The sequence below is a fragment of the Mastigoproctus giganteus genome, chromosome 3 (assembly GCF_048544385.1).
Source record: "Mastigoproctus giganteus isolate SK-2022 chromosome 3, ASM4854438v1, whole genome shotgun sequence".
Classification (NCBI taxonomy): Eukaryota; Metazoa; Arthropoda; class Arachnida; order Uropygi; family Thelyphonidae; genus Mastigoproctus; species Mastigoproctus giganteus.
Window position 1 is genome coordinate 244128359 of NC_143577.1, and position 18692 is coordinate 244147050.

An 18692-nucleotide genomic window follows, 5' to 3' on the forward strand; every position below is an offset into this window, starting at 1 on the left:
TATTATTATTAGTCATATGGCACAAAGAAGCCTGAGGCTTATGCTGCACCAGCTAAAACAAAATTTCCGAGTTACCCTGAGAGAGAGAGCGAGCAAAAAAGAGTCAATAGTAGAAAGAATCACCAAGAAAGAGAAGAATGATGATATCCAGCTGAGGACCCTGGGTGTGCCAAGCCCATACTCACCAGATGTGAGCCCCTGGGGTCAAAAGAATCTTATGGAGGTGCCGGGTTTCGAACCCGGGGCCTTTCACATGCAAAGCGAACGCTCTACCACTGAGCTACACCCCCACTTATTTTCACTAATATTGGTATCAATATATGTTAGTCAATTCATTGTTCGTTATGTCATGTTATTTCACTTGGCAAGAGGCCGAATTCATGCATCTGGAATAATTATTCTCCCAACGGATCTTATAGCTGGTTCTGCCTAGTTGTGATTTACATTGAACTTCCTGATGAGAAAATTGCCAGATAAGTAGTATGTCTTATTACCTCCAGGACAATTATCACTGAGAAGCCGGTGATTGCCCATGATGCAGACGTATGTAGAAGTCATTTAGGGACTATTTAAGGACGCCACTCAGCGCTTCTGTTACTTAAGGAAGCTTCTCGCTCTGTCAGAAATTCAAGCTAACTCTGACCTTGATTTCCTCCCACAATTAAATCTGTGGAAAGAAACATTACTGTGAAAACACTTAAAAATAAATAGGACCGAAGAACATTCATTACTATAAATAGAGATAACACAAATAAAACGTTTTGTTGTTTTTAAAAGTCCTCTCGGTGACACAGTGGATGCAATTTTCCTGAGTTCGAATCAGGATTGGTGTAGGATCCTGACGTGAGGAATTTTTATGGGCTATGTTTTGGCTCATTTAGTCAGTCTCAGGCGAGGATTACTTATATATATATATATTTTTTTCCCTCTCTCTCTCTCTCTGAAACTCGGGGATTTTCGTGCAGCAAACAGACCGAAGGACACATGTAACACATGCAACACATGGCACTATATTTAAAATAACGTTTCTTTGAAGAAAAAAAATATAGTACACATAAGAAATAATGCCTACATTTCCTCTTCCAACATAGGTTCACTTGAAGATAAAGCTGATAAAATGTTGTTCCCCTAATCCCACTCACGGATGGGATTAGGGGAACAACGTTTCCACACTCCCCTGTGGGTGCTTAAAGCAAAAAGGAATCTTTCCTTCATAACAACTACAGAATATCTAAATACCATCACATTTCTCCAAAATGTAGTGGTATTTTTTTTTAATTTTAGGATTAAGAATATCGTTTTTACTATGTTTTAAATACACGCTTGACAAGATTAACTGAACAAAACGTTTTTCATTAGTATTTTATTGTGAATATGCATTCTGGCATGCAAATTCTGATTATCGATCTATCACCTTACAGAGCTGAACATTGTGCAAATTATTCATGCATATAAAAACACTGGTTGCGACCACATCACTTCATTCCCACTTTTCGGCTTGCTCAGTGGGACAGCCACATCTCCAGTACTCAGGATGGCAAGTCATCGTCGCTTAGATGATTCTTTGAGATTCCGTTTAGACATCTAAAGAGCCAGTATTCAAGTCCTAGAAAGACCTTAATACTGCTTTCAGAAGCCGAAGACCAGATTTGTGACGCATATAGAGGAATAGAAATAACACATCTGTTCATATACTGCTTCATTAAACTTGGGTTTCTAATGCTGATGAGCTCCTGCCTGGTTGTCCAGAGTGCAGCGTATGTTTTCCTATGAATGTGTGCGAAGTGCGAAAGGCAGTTCAGTCCTTCTTCCCATTTGAGTCCAAAGTCAACATATGACTGAACCTTTCGAACAAGGATTTCGTCTGCTGATTCTGATCAAGGATTTCTGATCTTCTGATGCAATAATTTTTTTTATATGATCTACATATGTGATGAATTGCAAAATGTTTAGAGCTAAGAAGGGTTCTAGCGCTCTGGCAAAAAATGTGGCCAACAAGAATCCACATTGTTGAGAGACTGTGAGACTCCTTTATCAAAGTGATACGCAGCACACATGTTTCCATTTGTTACTGCAATTTGTCTGCGCCGAAGAGTGTTCTTTAAAAAATGGAGGATATTTCCCGTAATGAATAAGTATTCCCGCAGAATAACTATGAGCGCTAGGACGGATATGATGTTGTCATATGCGGCTGCCACATCTAAAAAAACGACATCCAGTTGTTGCTTGTTATTTAGCTCTGTTCTCTGATGAGTCCCGTTTTAGACTACAAACAGATTCTACACGTTTTTCATCTGGAGACAACATGGAATACGGTACCATTCCTCCAACATCAGAGAAAGGGACACTTACGGTGGAGGCAGTGTTCTTGTGCAAGCCGGAATACTGATCAATGGCCGCACCCATCTCCATGTTTTTGATAGGGGTACTTGTAACTGAACAGAGATACCGAGAACAGATCGTCCAAACCTATTTGCGACTTTATAGCGGTCGGCCTAGATTTTCTTTTCATGCATGACAACGCCGCTGCACATAGAGCTCAAGTGGCGGAGGAATATCCTGAAACTGAAGATAGCCAACGACTGTCGTGACCAGCACGATCATCTGATTTAACTCCGATCGCACATGTGTAGGACGCCGTTGGGCATTGCATTGCACGCCGACAGCCGATTCCTCGATCACTTGGTGAGTTAAGGTCTTAGCTGCTGGAAGAATGGGATTTGTTTCCACAGAATCTTATAGATATCTTTATATCGAGCATAGCTCACTGTCAGGCCTGGTTAACGGTTGCAGGGGATCTAAGGCTGTACTAGCATTAGCATTAGCATTAGTAGAGGCACATGTGCAAGAAAGCAAGCTTATACAGCATCAGCCAGTAAAAAAAAAAAAACTTCCCATTTCACTGATCCATTCGTTCCAAATGTTTATCTAGTTCTACCTTGAATTTATTTAAGCTATCAACTTCCACAATAACAAATGGAAGTTTGTTCCAGCAATCAACCACCCACTGGATCTTCTCGCAGCTGCCTAGTCTCCAGAAGCTGCAATTTGCAGAACTTAAGCCTTTCTTCATAAGAGCATCCCTTTGTTCCCTTTACCAGTCTTGTTGCTCCTGTCTGTACTTGTTCTAGCAACTCTACATCCTTCCTAAAATGAGATTTCCAGACCTGTGCGCAGTACTCAAGGTGTGGCCTGACCATTGTCTTAACAAGGGGATAATCACCTCCTTATCCCTGCTCGCAAAATTCCTGTATATCATTGACAAGACCCCATGACCTACTCTGGCAGCCTGTCAGAAAAATTCATATCTGACTGCACAATTGCCCCCAGGTCTCCTTCATTCTCCACTACCTAGTTGGTACATTTCTAAAACTGATGCCATATGACCATATTTTTGAATACCTTGTATCGACTTCTGTAATGTGACCTTTTTGGTGATTCGCATACAACTCATCAAAATGTCCCTTATATCTGTCCGCAGTTTCTCGCTGTCTCCTCATATCATCGTTCTTCTATGGTACATCACCATACCAACTTTTGCCCCACTCCATCACAAGCTGTACGACTTACACCACGTTTTTGACGTGTTCTGCTGATTTTGTCGAGCAGTACTTGGAAAATTTTTATCTTGAAATTCTGTCATGTTACTGCTAAACGTTTGGTGTTTTGGCTGTTTAAAAGAGCGACACCTATCAGAGATATGGAAATAACTGTTATCAGAAAATTCTCGTCAGTTGGCACTCTTCTGCTAATTGCATTACTTTTGACAGCTGGCCGATGAACGTTACTACTCTTGAAAGTATAAATAACCCAAGTGTGTGGAGAGCCAAAGCAAGCTCATTTATCAGTTCTTGAGGGCCGCCAAAAAGATATTATTAATAATAAAGAAGGAGTTTAAAAAAGTCCTCGTTTGCCCTAGGTAATTAGATTATTTCAAATTATGATGTTAAAGACTCGCGTTATGATACTAGAGTTGTGGTGCTGTTCCATCTAGTGTTTGTACTATTTTGTTATGTTAATTTTCTTTTCATTAATTTTTTAAATTAAATTATTATTAAATAATACAAGGAACGACATTCAATTTAATTTCAATTAATAGTTTAAAATTGGGAACGTAGTTATGTACAGGTATAGATTGTCCAATCACTGCGAAGCAGTGGGCGGAGCTACTTCACTCCTTTTCGCAAAGATCCATGGGTAATTGCCATTAGTAAATTCCAACCATTTAGTTAATTATTCAATAATAATTTAATAAAAAGTTAAATTATAATTATATTAATAGTTTGATCAGCTGATTAAGTTTTAATTTGGTACGTTCTTCGTTTTTTGACTTACAAATATGATTGTATAACGTTTAATCATTAATAATCTTTTTTCTAAATGGTATTTACTTTTTTTCCCTGTCATTTCCTAATTATATTTACTTTTATTTTTTAGTGTTTGGGTTTTCACAACCAACTGATTGATATTAAACTTGATCTAATTTTCTATGAATTTTAATTTATTAGAAAATTCAAAGTGCAGTAATCCTTAAAACTGTGCTGTAGTATCGATATTTCATTTTTTAAAACATAATATCATAATTATGATATTATGTTTTAAATCCGGAATCTAATCGTGAATCTCGCGAATGTTTTAACCCCTCGAAGTGCATAATTTTTTTTCTTTTTGGGGTTTATTATTTTCCAAGTGTAAAGTGTAAAACCTTGCATTTCTGAGTATGGAACCCATCACTTGCAAATTTATCATCACATTTGTATCTCTGCATTCGTTCATCGGTGTCGTTTAAGAAATAACAAACAGGTCAGCATCAATCCCCTAGGGATCCGAACGTGTCTAACCCTAGCCCATTCTGAAGAGTAATCATTAATTACAACCCTTTGTCTCCAGCAGTCCACCTAAGGATCTGCCTCTGATCCCAGTACGCCACAGCATACATAGCAATTTCTTGTGAGGGAGCAATTCAAATGCTTTGCTAAAACCCTCGTAGGTGGCGCAGTAATTACGATCAATGTCTTCAACACAACAATAAAAGACCAAGGTTTGAATCCCATGAAGACGGGAATAATTTTTATGGTCTTTTTCACACTGTTGCAGAGTTAGTTGTGTCAAGAGAGGATTGCGTAATCTTATTTCCAGGAGATCGGCCGAAAAATAGATGATATTCGATAGAAAATGTATTGGCACCTCATGGCCTTAGTTTCCCTTTCGCTTAACATACATCTCCACCTTCTATTTTTTGTTCAACAGTCTCGCTAATTTTGGAAAACTTGGTGAGCAGAAAAGAATGTTTGCATTATTTATTTCTCCTCCAGACTAAAATGTCTGAACCCAGCATTGGATCAAAGGGTTTGCGAACCCATGATTTATCAACGAATTATTACCGAACCCCTTCAGCTCACTAGTGATCACCACCATAGCCTTAGTTGCTTTGCACAAGAACAATAGGAACAACAAATAGTTTTTCTGAAGTGCAAATAAACAACATCAGCACAAATAAACATCAAAGTAATTTTTTGGATCCAACTCATGAGTGATACTGTCATAATAGTTTATGAGATTACGAATATATAGCAATTTTTTACCCACTTCTTTAATATATCCACCATTATGGATTGGAGAAAAGTTGGCGCTTCTCTAATACATGGAATCACCCCAGTGTCTAATGAAGCCACCATGATTAACCTTAATGGTGTCATGCATTCCCTATCTGCTTCCTTTAAAACTGGCAGCAGAACAGGAGGAACGAATTGTTGCGTATCGAAATTTGATTGAGATGGTAGACAGTGATCCAGATTACTTTTAAAAGTTCATAACTGGTGATGAATCCTGTCGCTTTGCAAATGAACCCGGAACAAAAAAGGCGATTAGCTGCATAAGTTGGAGAAAATTCGCCGAGGGGCGAAGAAAATCTGGTTGCAAAAGTCTCAAACTAAAACGATGTTGGTTGTTTTTTTTTTTTTTTTTTGATTGGCAATGAGTTGTACACGAAGAATTTGTACCGGAGGGACAAACAGTCAACTCTGAATTTTACAGATGAGTGATGGACAACGCGACCATCGTCAATCAGTTTCTCGCACGAAGGGGCGTTACAGTACTTCACCATTTTCCTGATGATTATTTTCTGTTCCCCAAAGTGAAATTCCACCTGAAGGGACACCATTTTGACAGCGTTTCGGAGATCCACACCAGAGTGATGAGGACGTTAAACAGGGTTCACAAGGTAAGTTCCACAGAACCACCTAGAAGCTGTACGAACGTGCAAAGAGGCGTATCAAGTTACGAGGGATGTAATTTGAAGGCAATGTCGAGTCAGTTTGGTGTGACATAAACACCGGGAAAAGGAAAATGAGAGTAGGAGTGCGTTATAAGCCTAATGACTCTAATGAGTACAATGAACAATTGTGCAGAGAAATAGAGTGGGTCAGTAAATCAGAATGTCTTATAATGGGGGATTTAACTTTCCAGATATTGACTGGAACTTGTGGTTTAGCCACTCGCACGCTAGCAAGACTTTTGTTGATTTATTGGAGGATTGTTTTCTACAGCAACATGTTTGAGGGGCAACAAGAGGGAGAACACTCTTGATCTGATTATCAGCAGTGATTATTCATACATTAAAAATTTGCAGATAAGGAAACCACTAGGTGACAGTGATCATAGTGTACTGATGAGGGATTTAATTAAAGATGTAACTACCATCAAGGGTAAAGGGAAGGGTTTTTGCTTTCATAAAGGTGACTACAGTGGTCTCAGACAGTTTTTAACGTTTCTAAATTCTATACAGTGGGATCAACTGATGATGTTACAAACGGTGAATTCTAAATGGGAAGCCTTCAGGGACTTAATATTGGAGACTACTAGGCTTTTCATACCAATTAAGAAATACTGTTCAAGGTTCAGGCCTAAATGGATGTCAGATGAATTAATGAGGCTTGTGGCAGAGAAGAATGTATGGGATGCATATAAAGTATCAGGTGACACAGAAGACTATGGCAGGTATAAACTAGTCTGTAATCCAGTCACAAAGGAGGTTAGGCAGGCGAAGGCAGATTACGAGAAAATCTTGGCAAAGGATACAAAGAAAAACAACAGACTTCTTTACTTATGTAAACTCTAGAAGAAAGGGGATGAATCAGATTAGTCCACTTGATATTGATGGTTTGACTGCTGATGATCCTGTACGGATAGCTGACAAACTGAATGAATACTTTGTATTTACATTCACATATGAGGAATTCTGTAAGGAAGGGGAGGACAGAAGTTTACTAGAATCTAACAAAGAGTTAAATGATTTTTAAATAACAAAGTGGGGGAGAAATTGTTGAAGATAAACATAAAAAGGCATCTGAGGTGGATGGAATCTCTCCAGATGATATGAAGGAGGCAACGAGGGAAATAAGCAAACCCTTAGCTATAATCATGAGAGCATCCTTAGATTCTGGGAAGGTCCCCATGAACTGGAGATGTGCTATTTTTTTCCCCAATTCACAAAGGGGGTTCAAAGGGTGACGCAATTAATTATAGATCTGTTAGTTTAGCTTCTGTTCTGGGGAAAATAATGGAGTCACTGTTTGAAGAAGTGTTGCAGCATCACCTAGATAAGACTGCAGTAATAGTTCAGACACAGTATTAGTTTGTTAAGGGAACGTCTTATCTGACCAATTTGATTGGATACTATGGTGTAGTCACAAAGGAACTGGATGCAAAAAATAATTTTGATATCATATACTTGAATTTCAGGAAAGATTTTGATACTGTTGCACACGGAAGACTGCTGTAGAAATTGCAGTGGTATGGTATTAAGGGAAAGTTGCTACAATGGATAAAGGGATGGTTGAGTGGGAGACCGTAGAGAGTGGTAAGAAATGGACACTACTATACGTGGACTAATGTTATCAATGAAGTTCTCCAGGGTTCGGTGCTGGACCTATTGTTATTTTGTGTATTTATCTATGATATCGATGAAGTTATATCAAGCTTTATGTCTAAGTTTGAAGATGATACAAAGGTTGGCAGGGTTGTTAATGACAGTAAAGAGTATGCTACTACAACAGAATCTAAAAAAGTTAGGCAGATGGGCTGAGAAGTGGCAACTGAAGTTTAACCTTGACAAATGCAAAGTACTGCATATGGGTAGAAGTAACCCCAGAGAAACGTACCAACTGTGTGGTACTACACTTAGGGTGGTAGAAAATGAAAGCGACTTGGGAGTAATTGTGCAGTCAGATATGAAGTTCCCTGAGCAGATGCAGACGGGCTGCCAGAGTAGGTCATGGAGTCTTGTAAATGATATATAGGAATTTTATTAGCATAGACACGGTGGTGATTATCTCTTTGTGTGAGCAATGGTTACGCCACATCTTGAGTACTCCGTACAGGTCTGGAGGCCTCATTTTAGGAAGGATGTATAGTTGCTAGAACGAGTACAGCAGTGGTGTAACTACCATGTAGGCAGACAAGGCAATTACCTCCGGGCCCTTTAGGGGCCCGGCGTCTTTGACTGTCTCCTGTTTTTGCAATTTTCATTAATTAAGTAGGGCCCTAACATGTTCTTTGCCTCCGGGCCCGAAAAACGGTAGCTACGCTGCTGGAGTACAGAGAAGGGAAAGATTGGTGAGAGGAACAAAGAGAGGCTTAAGTGCTGCAAATTGCCGAGTCTGGAGACTAGGCACCTGCGAGGTGATCGGATTGAGGTGTATAAGGCCTTGAATGGCTTGAGCAGGCTCACTGCTGATTGGATCCTTCCGTTTGCTCAGATTAATAACCTGAGGGGTCATAAACTGAAATTGAGCAAAGATCGTTATTGAATAGATGTGCGAAAATTTGCCTTTAGCCGTCGGGTAGTTGATTGCTGGAACAGACTTCCATCTATTGTTGTGGAAGCTGATAGCTTAAATAAATTTAAGGCTGAATTGGACAAATATTTGGAGTGACCCGATGGCAGAAATGGGAAGTTTTTATTTATTTTTTTGGCTGATGCTGTATAAGCTTGCTTTCATGCATCATATGCCTCTACTACTGCTAATGCTAAACCTTTTTCTCTGTACTTTGAATTTATAATCGCTAGTAATGGAATCGTTTACAATTGAAAATATTGATTCTCATTAATTTTACTTCCACCTCTCAGAGATTTATAAATAAAACAAGTCTTTCTGTTTACACTCTAGTACGGCCACCTAAGGACATAACAGTTCACAAAATGGCGAAAATACAAGAACATTATACTGTATTTAGTAGTCACATGAACTTGAATTACGTAAAAGCGTGGACATTTTTACCCTTATATTTGACCACTTGGCTACGAAGGTCTTCAATCATTTCTTTAAGGTGCCTAGTTACCAACATATTCGAATACTTTTCTAATATCGACGCCCCTTTCGCAGATCTTACCAAACCGGATGCCTTTCGACTCTTTCAAGAAGCTCGATGTGGTTTTTTTTTTTTTTTTTTTTATAGGTGTGGTTCCCATAGTCGAACACAGTACTCCAATATTGCAGTCTTACAATTGCCATATACAGAAATGTTCTAGAGAGTTCATTTGTCTGTCGAGAAGCATTTCCTTAGGATATTTATTGATTTAAGAGGAACATTTGATTGAATATGGTGGAAGGTGTTATTGGACGATTGAGAAGGGTAGGATGTTAGCCTAGTGGTCAGGCGTGCGGGTGCATAAGTACATGTGCCTTGAGTGAGCGAGGTTCAAGCCCGTGACTACTGAATACGGTTCTGTTTCTTGTATTCTGTCTATCTTATGAACTCCTCTGACCGTTTGGTCGTCCCGGAGTATAAACAGAAAATTTATTTATTTTATGTTCTTATAATCTATATGAGATTATGAGAGATTATTTCAATGAGAGAAGGGTGGCAAACACATCTAAATTTCAATATTTGGAAAAGACTGTAACACGTAGTTGTCTACAAGGATACATTTTGGAATTGTTTTTGTTGGAATCTGGTATTAGAAGAATGTCTGGAGATAGATGAGAGGATAAATATGCTGATGGCTTGATTTTGTTTAATTGATTTTCTAGATTAAAAAAAGGGAGACATCAAGGAAAGATTTGGTTGATTTAAATAACAATTTGTAAATATTAGTCAATATAATGAAAATATAATGACTCTCCCTCCTGCTGAGAGATTTGTCGTTTTAAGAATTACTAGGGCCTTCCAAACTGTTTCTAGCGATGCTCTCTAGGTTATAGAAGGAAACCTGTTATAAATGAAGAATAACATTTCGGTAGAAATATTGTTGTTCGTGTACGCCTAAAAATAGATAAAGATTATGGATGGGATGATTTGAAATAGAAAATAAGAAATTTTCTGTGGAATTGGAAAAGATATTGTAGAATCGTTGGGAAAGGATCACAAAAACCAGAGTAACATATACACTGAGTTGGCTTTTAAATAGCAACACCTAACTAATACCTTGTGGCTACTTTTTGCCCGTAATACAGTCCATATACTTCTTAGCATCGACTCCACGCCGTGCTGCATGGTGTCCAGTAGTGCTACCCATGAGTTGCACAATGTGTCCCAATTGGCATGTTTGGGACCTACTAGAAAAAGGACATGCGACGCTATTACCATCCACCTGACAATGTGCAGCATTGTGTCAATATGTGCATAATGCTGCACATTGTCAGGTGGATGGTAGTAGCGTCGCATGTCCTTTTTTTTAGTGACAGATTTTCACGTCTCTGGTCACGTGTTGGTGCTGACGTCCCCATGCAAGGCACAGTTTCTTCTGTTTCTCAGTGACGAAATTGGTGAAGTACTCGTTGCCGCTTGACAGAATACGCACACACATACACACACGTGGCTTTCCCTTTGGCTTGTTCGATCGCTGTTGAGCCAGTTATGGTAGACTCATAACACCACAAAACAGGCACACTTAAGTATGTTGACGCTTGTTGAGATGCTGGCACCTGCACATCTAGCCTCTACAATCATCGTTTGGAAAGTCGGTAAGATCTCTTAGCCAACCTATTCTTCTTCGTAGACACTCAATAACTGATCGCCAGCGTTATAGACCAGTCCATTCCTACATAAGGGAGCGCTGCTGATGCAAAGCCAACTCAGCGTATATGATGTCAGGGTTACTATGAAGGCAGAATAATGGTTGAATCTCGGGTTATGTGCAGTTTTAGTAATTGGACACGATTTTCCTTGTAAGTTGTCGAGTTTAAGTTAGGTAGAGAATGATGTTTGTCCTTATGGATCTGAGGAGGAGGAGAGCCATTGTATTGATTTTCATCGTGAATGGTATAATGAGTATAGATATGACTTGAAGCTCTTATTAGGGATATTGAGAAATGTAGACTTATCTAGTTTGTTGAGTACTGTTTTCAAGTACAGGCTCTGAGCCTGTGCAGAAGATATTTCAGAAGGTGAAGAATGTTATGTTAAAATAAATTGTTGCTTTTTAAATTATAAATGGTTTTTGTGTTGCACAGTCGTAATTAATGCGTAGATAACGTATATTGATTGTAGTACTTGTGTTATACAGATCTAAAGCGTGGATGGGCATAGTGTTTCAGAGAACATTAATAAGAATGGTCAATGAATATAATAGTAATCTGAAGCCAGAATTATGACACCTGATATTAACACTCTTGAAATCCATCAGTATAAAATTACTTACATTTATGCCTTCTCCTCCATTTTTAAACTGAATTATGTCATCTCCTTATATACAAGGTGGGATTCATGAGGAAGGGACATGACTTCGGGAGTTGCCATTGATCATCTAGGGCAGAGTTTCCCAAATATATTTTTTTTCCAGATAATAGACCATTTTTATATTTGAGCTAGAGCCCATGGATCACAACAAATATTAAATTATACATGCAGATATATTAATAACTATTTTTTTAAATATAATGATGGTGCACCATGCATTAGGTAGTTTGGGACCGACATGTTGGTCCCAAAAAAAACCTGATAGCATCACTTTTCCAGCGCTTGGTTGCACCTTTACCTCTTTTTTTTTTTTTTTTTGGGGGGGGGGTGATTCTGCATGCTTCCGTTGTTTGGACATTTGTTTAGTTGCGAGATCATATTGATGGATCCAAGTTTCGTACATGGTGACTAGCCATAAAAAAAGAAACTTCTCTTGCTTTTCCTGGCACATTGACAACATCTCATGTGCACGTTGTGCCTTTTCCTTCTGGTAATGGGTCAGAAGTCTAGAAATCCATCTAGCAGACACTTTACTTATATGCAACTGTTGATGGATGATATTCTCCACGAACCCTACACTAATTTGTACCTCTGTAACTAGTCCTCTGAAGCCAATACGGCGATCTTCCAGGATTAATGCCACAATTTTTGCAATACTCTTCTGTTACAGCAGTTTCTGGGCGTCCTGGGATTTCTTCATCATGAACTGAGGTTCTTCCACATTTGAAATTTATACTAATGTATACAACAATTTGTAACCTGGGCAGTCTTCTCCATGAACAGTGACCATTTCTTCGTGGATTGTTTTGGCGTTTTCTTTGGGGGAAAGAGGAACCAAATCACTGTATCTATATTCCACTTTATCCATTGGGACACTTTATTGAGCCCTGCAAAGGAAGAAAACGAATTGCCAAATTGAAACCAAAATTTGTGTGGTTGCTATAGTGATTACAAGGTATCAACCAAAAAAAAATTCATCTTTTTGTACGTGAACCATGTTTACGTTTAACTCATTTTGCGTTAATTTATGGTTTATTTTTACTTTTTTTACACATCGGATGGTGGGCTACTAATATGAGCAGCGCGGGTCACAAGTGGAATGTCTGTCGCCCCTCACCTAGAACACATGGAACCACAAAGAAATATGGCAGCAAGCCACAAATAGAAGTTATATAAATCGTGCCAGTCTCATTCCTGATATAATACCTACAGGTTTCTTGGAAGAGGCCACTCACCGATGACGTCATCGACGCCTGTTTGCATGTCAGCCCTCTAATAATTTCTTTCTGACAAATAGCACTCTTCCGTCTGTAATTCTATCTTGAAAGCTGCTAAATGGTGCTGCCGCGTGCTTCTGGAAGGAAATGATGGTGAGGGGAGGAAAGGGGGATCAGCTTATTTTAGAAATTATATTGTTGGCAATGATGTGCGAATAGAGTAAATATGGAGTTTAAAAGTGCTGATTCCATTTCGAGATATTTTCGTATTCGAAAAAATACTAAATGAAAACTTCATGAAGTAAAAATTTATTCTTAGAAAAATTTAAAAAAAACTTTTAAACTAAAATTTTATGTTACTCGTTGAAAGAGATTTTTGTTTTCAGAACAAGCCCCCACCAGGCCTTGATAAATGGAGGAGATTAAAGAGACACTAGATATTTGAGAGAAATAGATAAAACAATTATTTCATTTGATTATTTTGATTATTGGATCCTTTTTAATACCAATAGTAAATAATTTCAAAACAATCGAAGTTACATCAGCAATTAGGACCAGGTTGTATGGTTGACTATTTAAATAACTACATTTATTCAGAAATATAGAAAGCGTATTATGCAACTGGCTTTTCACAGCCAGGAGGCCCAAAGGAAGGAATGAACCCGGGTCGTTTCACATGCAAAACGAAAGCTTTAGCACTGATTCCACCCATCTCTCAATAATTAGAGAGGACTCTGTAGCTTTTTCAAGCAATGGTCAGTTAGTTTATCTCCTTTAGAAAGGGTACAAGCCTACCTTAGAACACACTACATACTAATGGCTTTAGTTGCCATTACTGACCAAAATTTGCACTCTACTCTTCAGCTATTTAAATTTCATCCCTGTGAATTAATGTCAACGTGTCTATAGAGCGTTACATTTATTCGACACACATAATTAGGCAAAGAGCAACACAGATTGCCCCTTTTCTTATTTAGCGATGACTGATTGCCAGTTTCCAAGGTAACTCACGTGCATCCCCAAAAATCAAGTGGCGGTGAAACATTCTCTAACGTCATTGGACCTCGTCTGAATGCAATAAGTCGTAGACATGCGCAAAACACTTCCAGAATCTCTGCGAACAGAAAACACAGTTCAAGAAACATTTCTAAGAATTACTTGGCAATGATCACTGCTGTAGACTGGCTTCTGATGTCTTGTGACATTCGGAAATCCTGGGATCTAGAGTAGCTAAGAAATGGCTGCAGACTGGGACTTAACACGCAGGTGATGCCTTGGATGTCCTAAGAGGATGCGTGACTTCTCGTAACATGTGATAAGGAGATTTGATGAGAGGGAGATTAGGGGGAGGGATGTGTGGCTTAGGTAGGAGGCGCTTCGGTGAGCGGAAATATAGCGAGCGCCTTTTGACATTCATCATGTATACAGTACTGGTGAAAAGTATGGGTGCTAAAAGTTCTCATGGAGATTTTTAGATCTCAAATCAATTGTGACTAAATGGACGTTGGCCATTTCAATTGAAAACTTGTGAGAACGATCGCCAGCGATCAAACCATGAGGGGACCAACATCTCGCTGTTCCAAGTGTCGTCATTACTGCAGGGCGGCTCTGACTTTTCTGTTCTCCCACGTGGGCTTGTGTGGCCTAGTTGTTGGATACGCTATTATTGGAGCATTCACTTTCGAAGCTCTGGAAGCGAATAATGAGCGAGATAAGAGGGAGGTCATGACCCGAGAACGTCATCACGTGGTTGAAGAACTGTGGAATCTTACAATGGGAAGCTCCACTTTGATGGAAACTAATTGGAGTGCACTTGCTACAGTGGCCCTGCAGGTAAGCGCATTCAAATTGCAAATTCTTTGAGCATTCATAAACTGTTTTCAGTTTTTTTTTTCCAGTTTACATGATAAATTTCCTTTCACGGGATGCTCTCCTAATTTTATTTCATAATGACAGTTGACAGATTTTGTTGATTTAGCAAGATTTTTTGGGAAATGGGAAGAACTCAGTTCCTCTCAGCTGTCATTAAATAGAGTCCTACGTACTCGTACTCTGGAAGTTAACTTCTAAGAAGAAGAATGGACAAGACGAAATAATGCTAAGAGTAGCAAAAGGAAATCTAGGACAGTAATTGAGATGTAGCTATTTGTATAATGAACCCTGTTAATGAAAGCAGTTTAAGAGATTTGTTCCTTCGAGATTTTAATGATGTCCAAGTTTCCTTGATTATACAAGGCATTTCTTATATACTTTTTTTTTTAATATTTATCCTATTATGATATACTTAGCATTATGAAAAGCTCTCACGACACACTCAAGACCAGGACAAGCAATGCTTATCAAATTTTTTTTAATGGTTTCAGTTTATCCTGACAGGCCCCTTAATCAGAGCGCACAACTCCTTGTACCTTTTCATAGAAGGGAATATCATAGCCAACGACCGAACAGGGCTCCGCTCTTATCATTAAAAAACAAGAAGGTGCGGTTAAAATAGGCGCAGGAACAAAAATACAGGATAATAGAGGATTGGGAAAACGTTGCCCAGTCTGACGAATACCTATTCCTGCTGCTGCTGCTGCACGCCGATGAGAGAACCAAAATGTGGCGAAAACACGACACATCTTCCACGTGTCAACAAGGCTGGTGGTGGCAGTAGTTTGGGGAACGTTTTCATGGCGAATATTGGGCCTCTTGATTTCAGTGGAGCAACATTTGGATACTACAGGATATGTGGAAATTGTTTACGACCAAGCGCATCTCTTCATGACTAGTGTATCCATCTGCGAATGAGTCCTTTCGTAGGATAATGTCTCACGTCGAATTGTGCAGAAGTGGATCTAGGAACATGGGAGTGAACTCAACCTAACTCACTCACCTTCCCGGTTATCAAATCTCAGTCCAACTGAGTACTATGGGACGAAGTTGAATGAGCTCTTCGGAGTAGAGATCCGCAGCCATCCAGTTTCAAACATGATCTGCAACTTGCCGGAAGAATCCATAAATAGAATGAAGAGAAATTCCAATGATTTTTCACTTCCCTAGTCCCTCATCTCGCAAAAATTAAAATTATGATATTAAGGTCCCCTGTAAATGATTACATCTACCAATATATTTATTTGTCCATAAATTGCGTGTGTTCTCTGGTCTATCTGCCTGTTTTGCTGGACGAAAAAACTCAGTTTCTGGGAGAAAAACCTTGCTATCTACGCCTGAGACCCACTAAATCAGCCACGAAGTGAAAAAAGCCCACTAAAGTTCCTCGCGTCATCGACGGGATTCGAACCCGGGCCTCTTCCACCCGGTGTGGGGAGGACGGTGACAATACCACTCTGCTACCGCGCATACTATATTTAAGACCTCGTGGGTAACATAGTTGGTAGGATCGCCGTCCTCCTCACACCGAGTGGGAAAGACCTGAGTTCGAGTCCTGTCGATGACGTGAGGAATTTTTATGGGTCTTTTTAACAACATAGCAGGGTTAGTCGGTCTCAGGCGAGGGCAACCTGGTGTTTTCTCCTGGAAATTCGAGTTTTCATTTCATCCAGCAAACAGAAAATCGACCACAGTACACACGAAATTTACAGACAATACACGGAGCAGCATAGCCTTAGTCACCGATGCCCCTAAAACCCAACAACAACAACAACATCTTAGGCGTCTCCTAACATCCTCCTGCTTTGGGATTTGAATGAAGGAACTGATCTTGTATGAACTCGCTACGATAGCCCCAAAATCACTAACGAATTCACTTTTCTTGTAAAAAATAAATCAGCAGTAATATCTAGACATGAATGTTTAAAAGATTGTAACAAGTTTTAAAGAATATAGTGGGGAAAAACGGGGGGGGGGGGTGAGAGAAAATACACAACACGTGCTGATAAAAGACACCTGCGCTACAAAATTAAATAACCTAAATTTTGGATGTTGTCCAGAACTTCAAGGACGCCTTTTTTCTTTATGAAAATGAACTTTATGTATCCGTTGGGAACTAAGAAAAGAAATAGGTTTGTGTGAAACAAGACAGGCCACTGTAGCAAGAAATGTCAGCGTTCCAACGTGACTCAAACTATCTATTTGTAACCAAATGATTAAAGCAACATTTTAAATGATATTCCAGACACGCTCCTAACAAGACAAATTGGGCTATTCTTCCATTCAACACTGGAAAGCAGTATTAAGGTCTTTAATCAAGAATTTTAAGAGTCAAACCTTTTTTTTTTAATGGTCACTGTACAGGGCGATCATTTTAAAGGAGTACCCATAAAAATGCGAATAATTGGAGTAAAAGAGTGCTAGAGACACGAAATTTACACGCACATTCTTTATTCTCTGAAATTACTTAAATCGTTATAAAAATGTTGAAAATTATCACCATGATCACAACTGAAATAAACACAACCAATCATGTTCGAAAACACTCTCTGCAGACAGTTGTTGTTGTTATTGGGTTTTAGGGTCGTCGGCGACTAAGGCCATGCTGCTCCATGTATATTCGATTTTCTGTTTTATGGACGAAAAACCATGCTACCCTCGACTGAGACAGATTAACTCAGCTACGTTCTGAAAAAGACCCATAAAAATTCCTCATGTCATCAGCGGGACTCGAACTCAGGTCTTTTCCACCCGGTGTGGGGAGGACGTCGATTCCACCAGCTGTGCTACCCACGATATCTTGTTGAACCCACGCTTTAACAATCTCGTCCTCAGTAAGGTGACTCAGGAATTCATGGCCTATGTCAATGTTCCAGTGGTTATGGTTTCTGTGAAAAACATGGGCTCAACAATCACGCAGGCTGTCCGGTCCACGTTTATAATAACTGCTTTTTTCCACAGTATAGTGGTAAAAACGTGCAAACACCACTTTCAACTTTCACGCTTCCATTTTCTCTGAGCATTTTCACGAGTTTTCCATATTGCAGATTTTGATGGTTCCTTACGATTTTCAAACTGCCTATGAAAATCTAGTTTTAAAAGCCTGTTTTAACTTAATGTTCCATCACGAACACAATGCTGAACGCCATGTTCATTTACTGCTTGAAATGCGCATGTACACTGGTGGTTTTATAGGTTCTTAACCAATGGTGACACCATGCACAAAATAAAGAATGTTACTTGTAAATTTTTTATTTCTAGTACTCTTTGCTCGAAGTTATTTGCATTTTAATGTGTTCACATTTAACTCAAACACTACATACTTGACTTCTTATCTTTTGTCTGTATTGTCTTCTTGTAAACAAGAATAGCGAGTCTATTTTTAGAAACAAATATGCAAACATTTGTTTTTAAATGTGATCTCTAACATCAAACGGTTGGCAAACTCAAAAAAAGTTGTTGACACTGGAGATGAATCTATTTAGGGCTAGGTTTTAGGGTAAAAACCAAATAAGCCTAACGCCAATGGAAAAGGATAAATAATCATGATCTCATCACCTATAAAAGTGAATGGGCTCTATTTTTAAGGCGAAAAAGAATGGTCCACAGTATTCTTCTTGAGATAATGCGTCACTGAAAAAGAATACACGTTTGCTCAGAAATATTCTGTAATGGAAGAGAAGACCTTCATTGAATTAACCTTGGAGCAGCCCAATTCTTAGCTTAATCAATTCATCTTTCCCACAGTAGGGTTCATGAGCAACCTGGGATTCATTGGTCTCACCATTCCAGAGACAAACTTATCAAAATAATAACGAAATTTCCACTAAAGTCAGTAGTAGATCTGGACGGATTTCCGCATTTTTATAATTTTGCAACTATTCAGTGTCTACTTGATAACCTGCTGCATATCTTTTAGGA

The 18692-nt window shown here is 39.0% G+C and overlaps 1 protein-coding gene and 1 non-coding gene across 2 annotated transcripts in view; one reads left to right on the forward strand and one right to left on the reverse strand.

The window, feature by feature from the left end:
- Positions 1-218: 218 nt before the first annotated feature.
- On the reverse strand, positions 219-290 carry TRNAA-UGC (transfer RNA alanine (anticodon UGC)). Its single transcript has one exon. It is a non-coding gene; the product is annotated as a tRNA-Ala (tRNA).
- Positions 291-14112: 13822 nt separating this feature from the next.
- LOC150088989 (potassium channel subfamily K member 18-like) overlaps positions 14113-18692 on the forward strand; it is a 69773-nt gene continuing 65193 nt past the window's right edge. Inside the window, exon 1 of the mRNA XM_090370988.1 lies at positions 14113-14732. Coding sequence (XP_090227114.1) covers positions 14454-14732 — 279 coding nt within the window. The 5' untranslated portion in view covers positions 14113-14453. The remainder of the gene's footprint in view (positions 14733-18692) is intronic.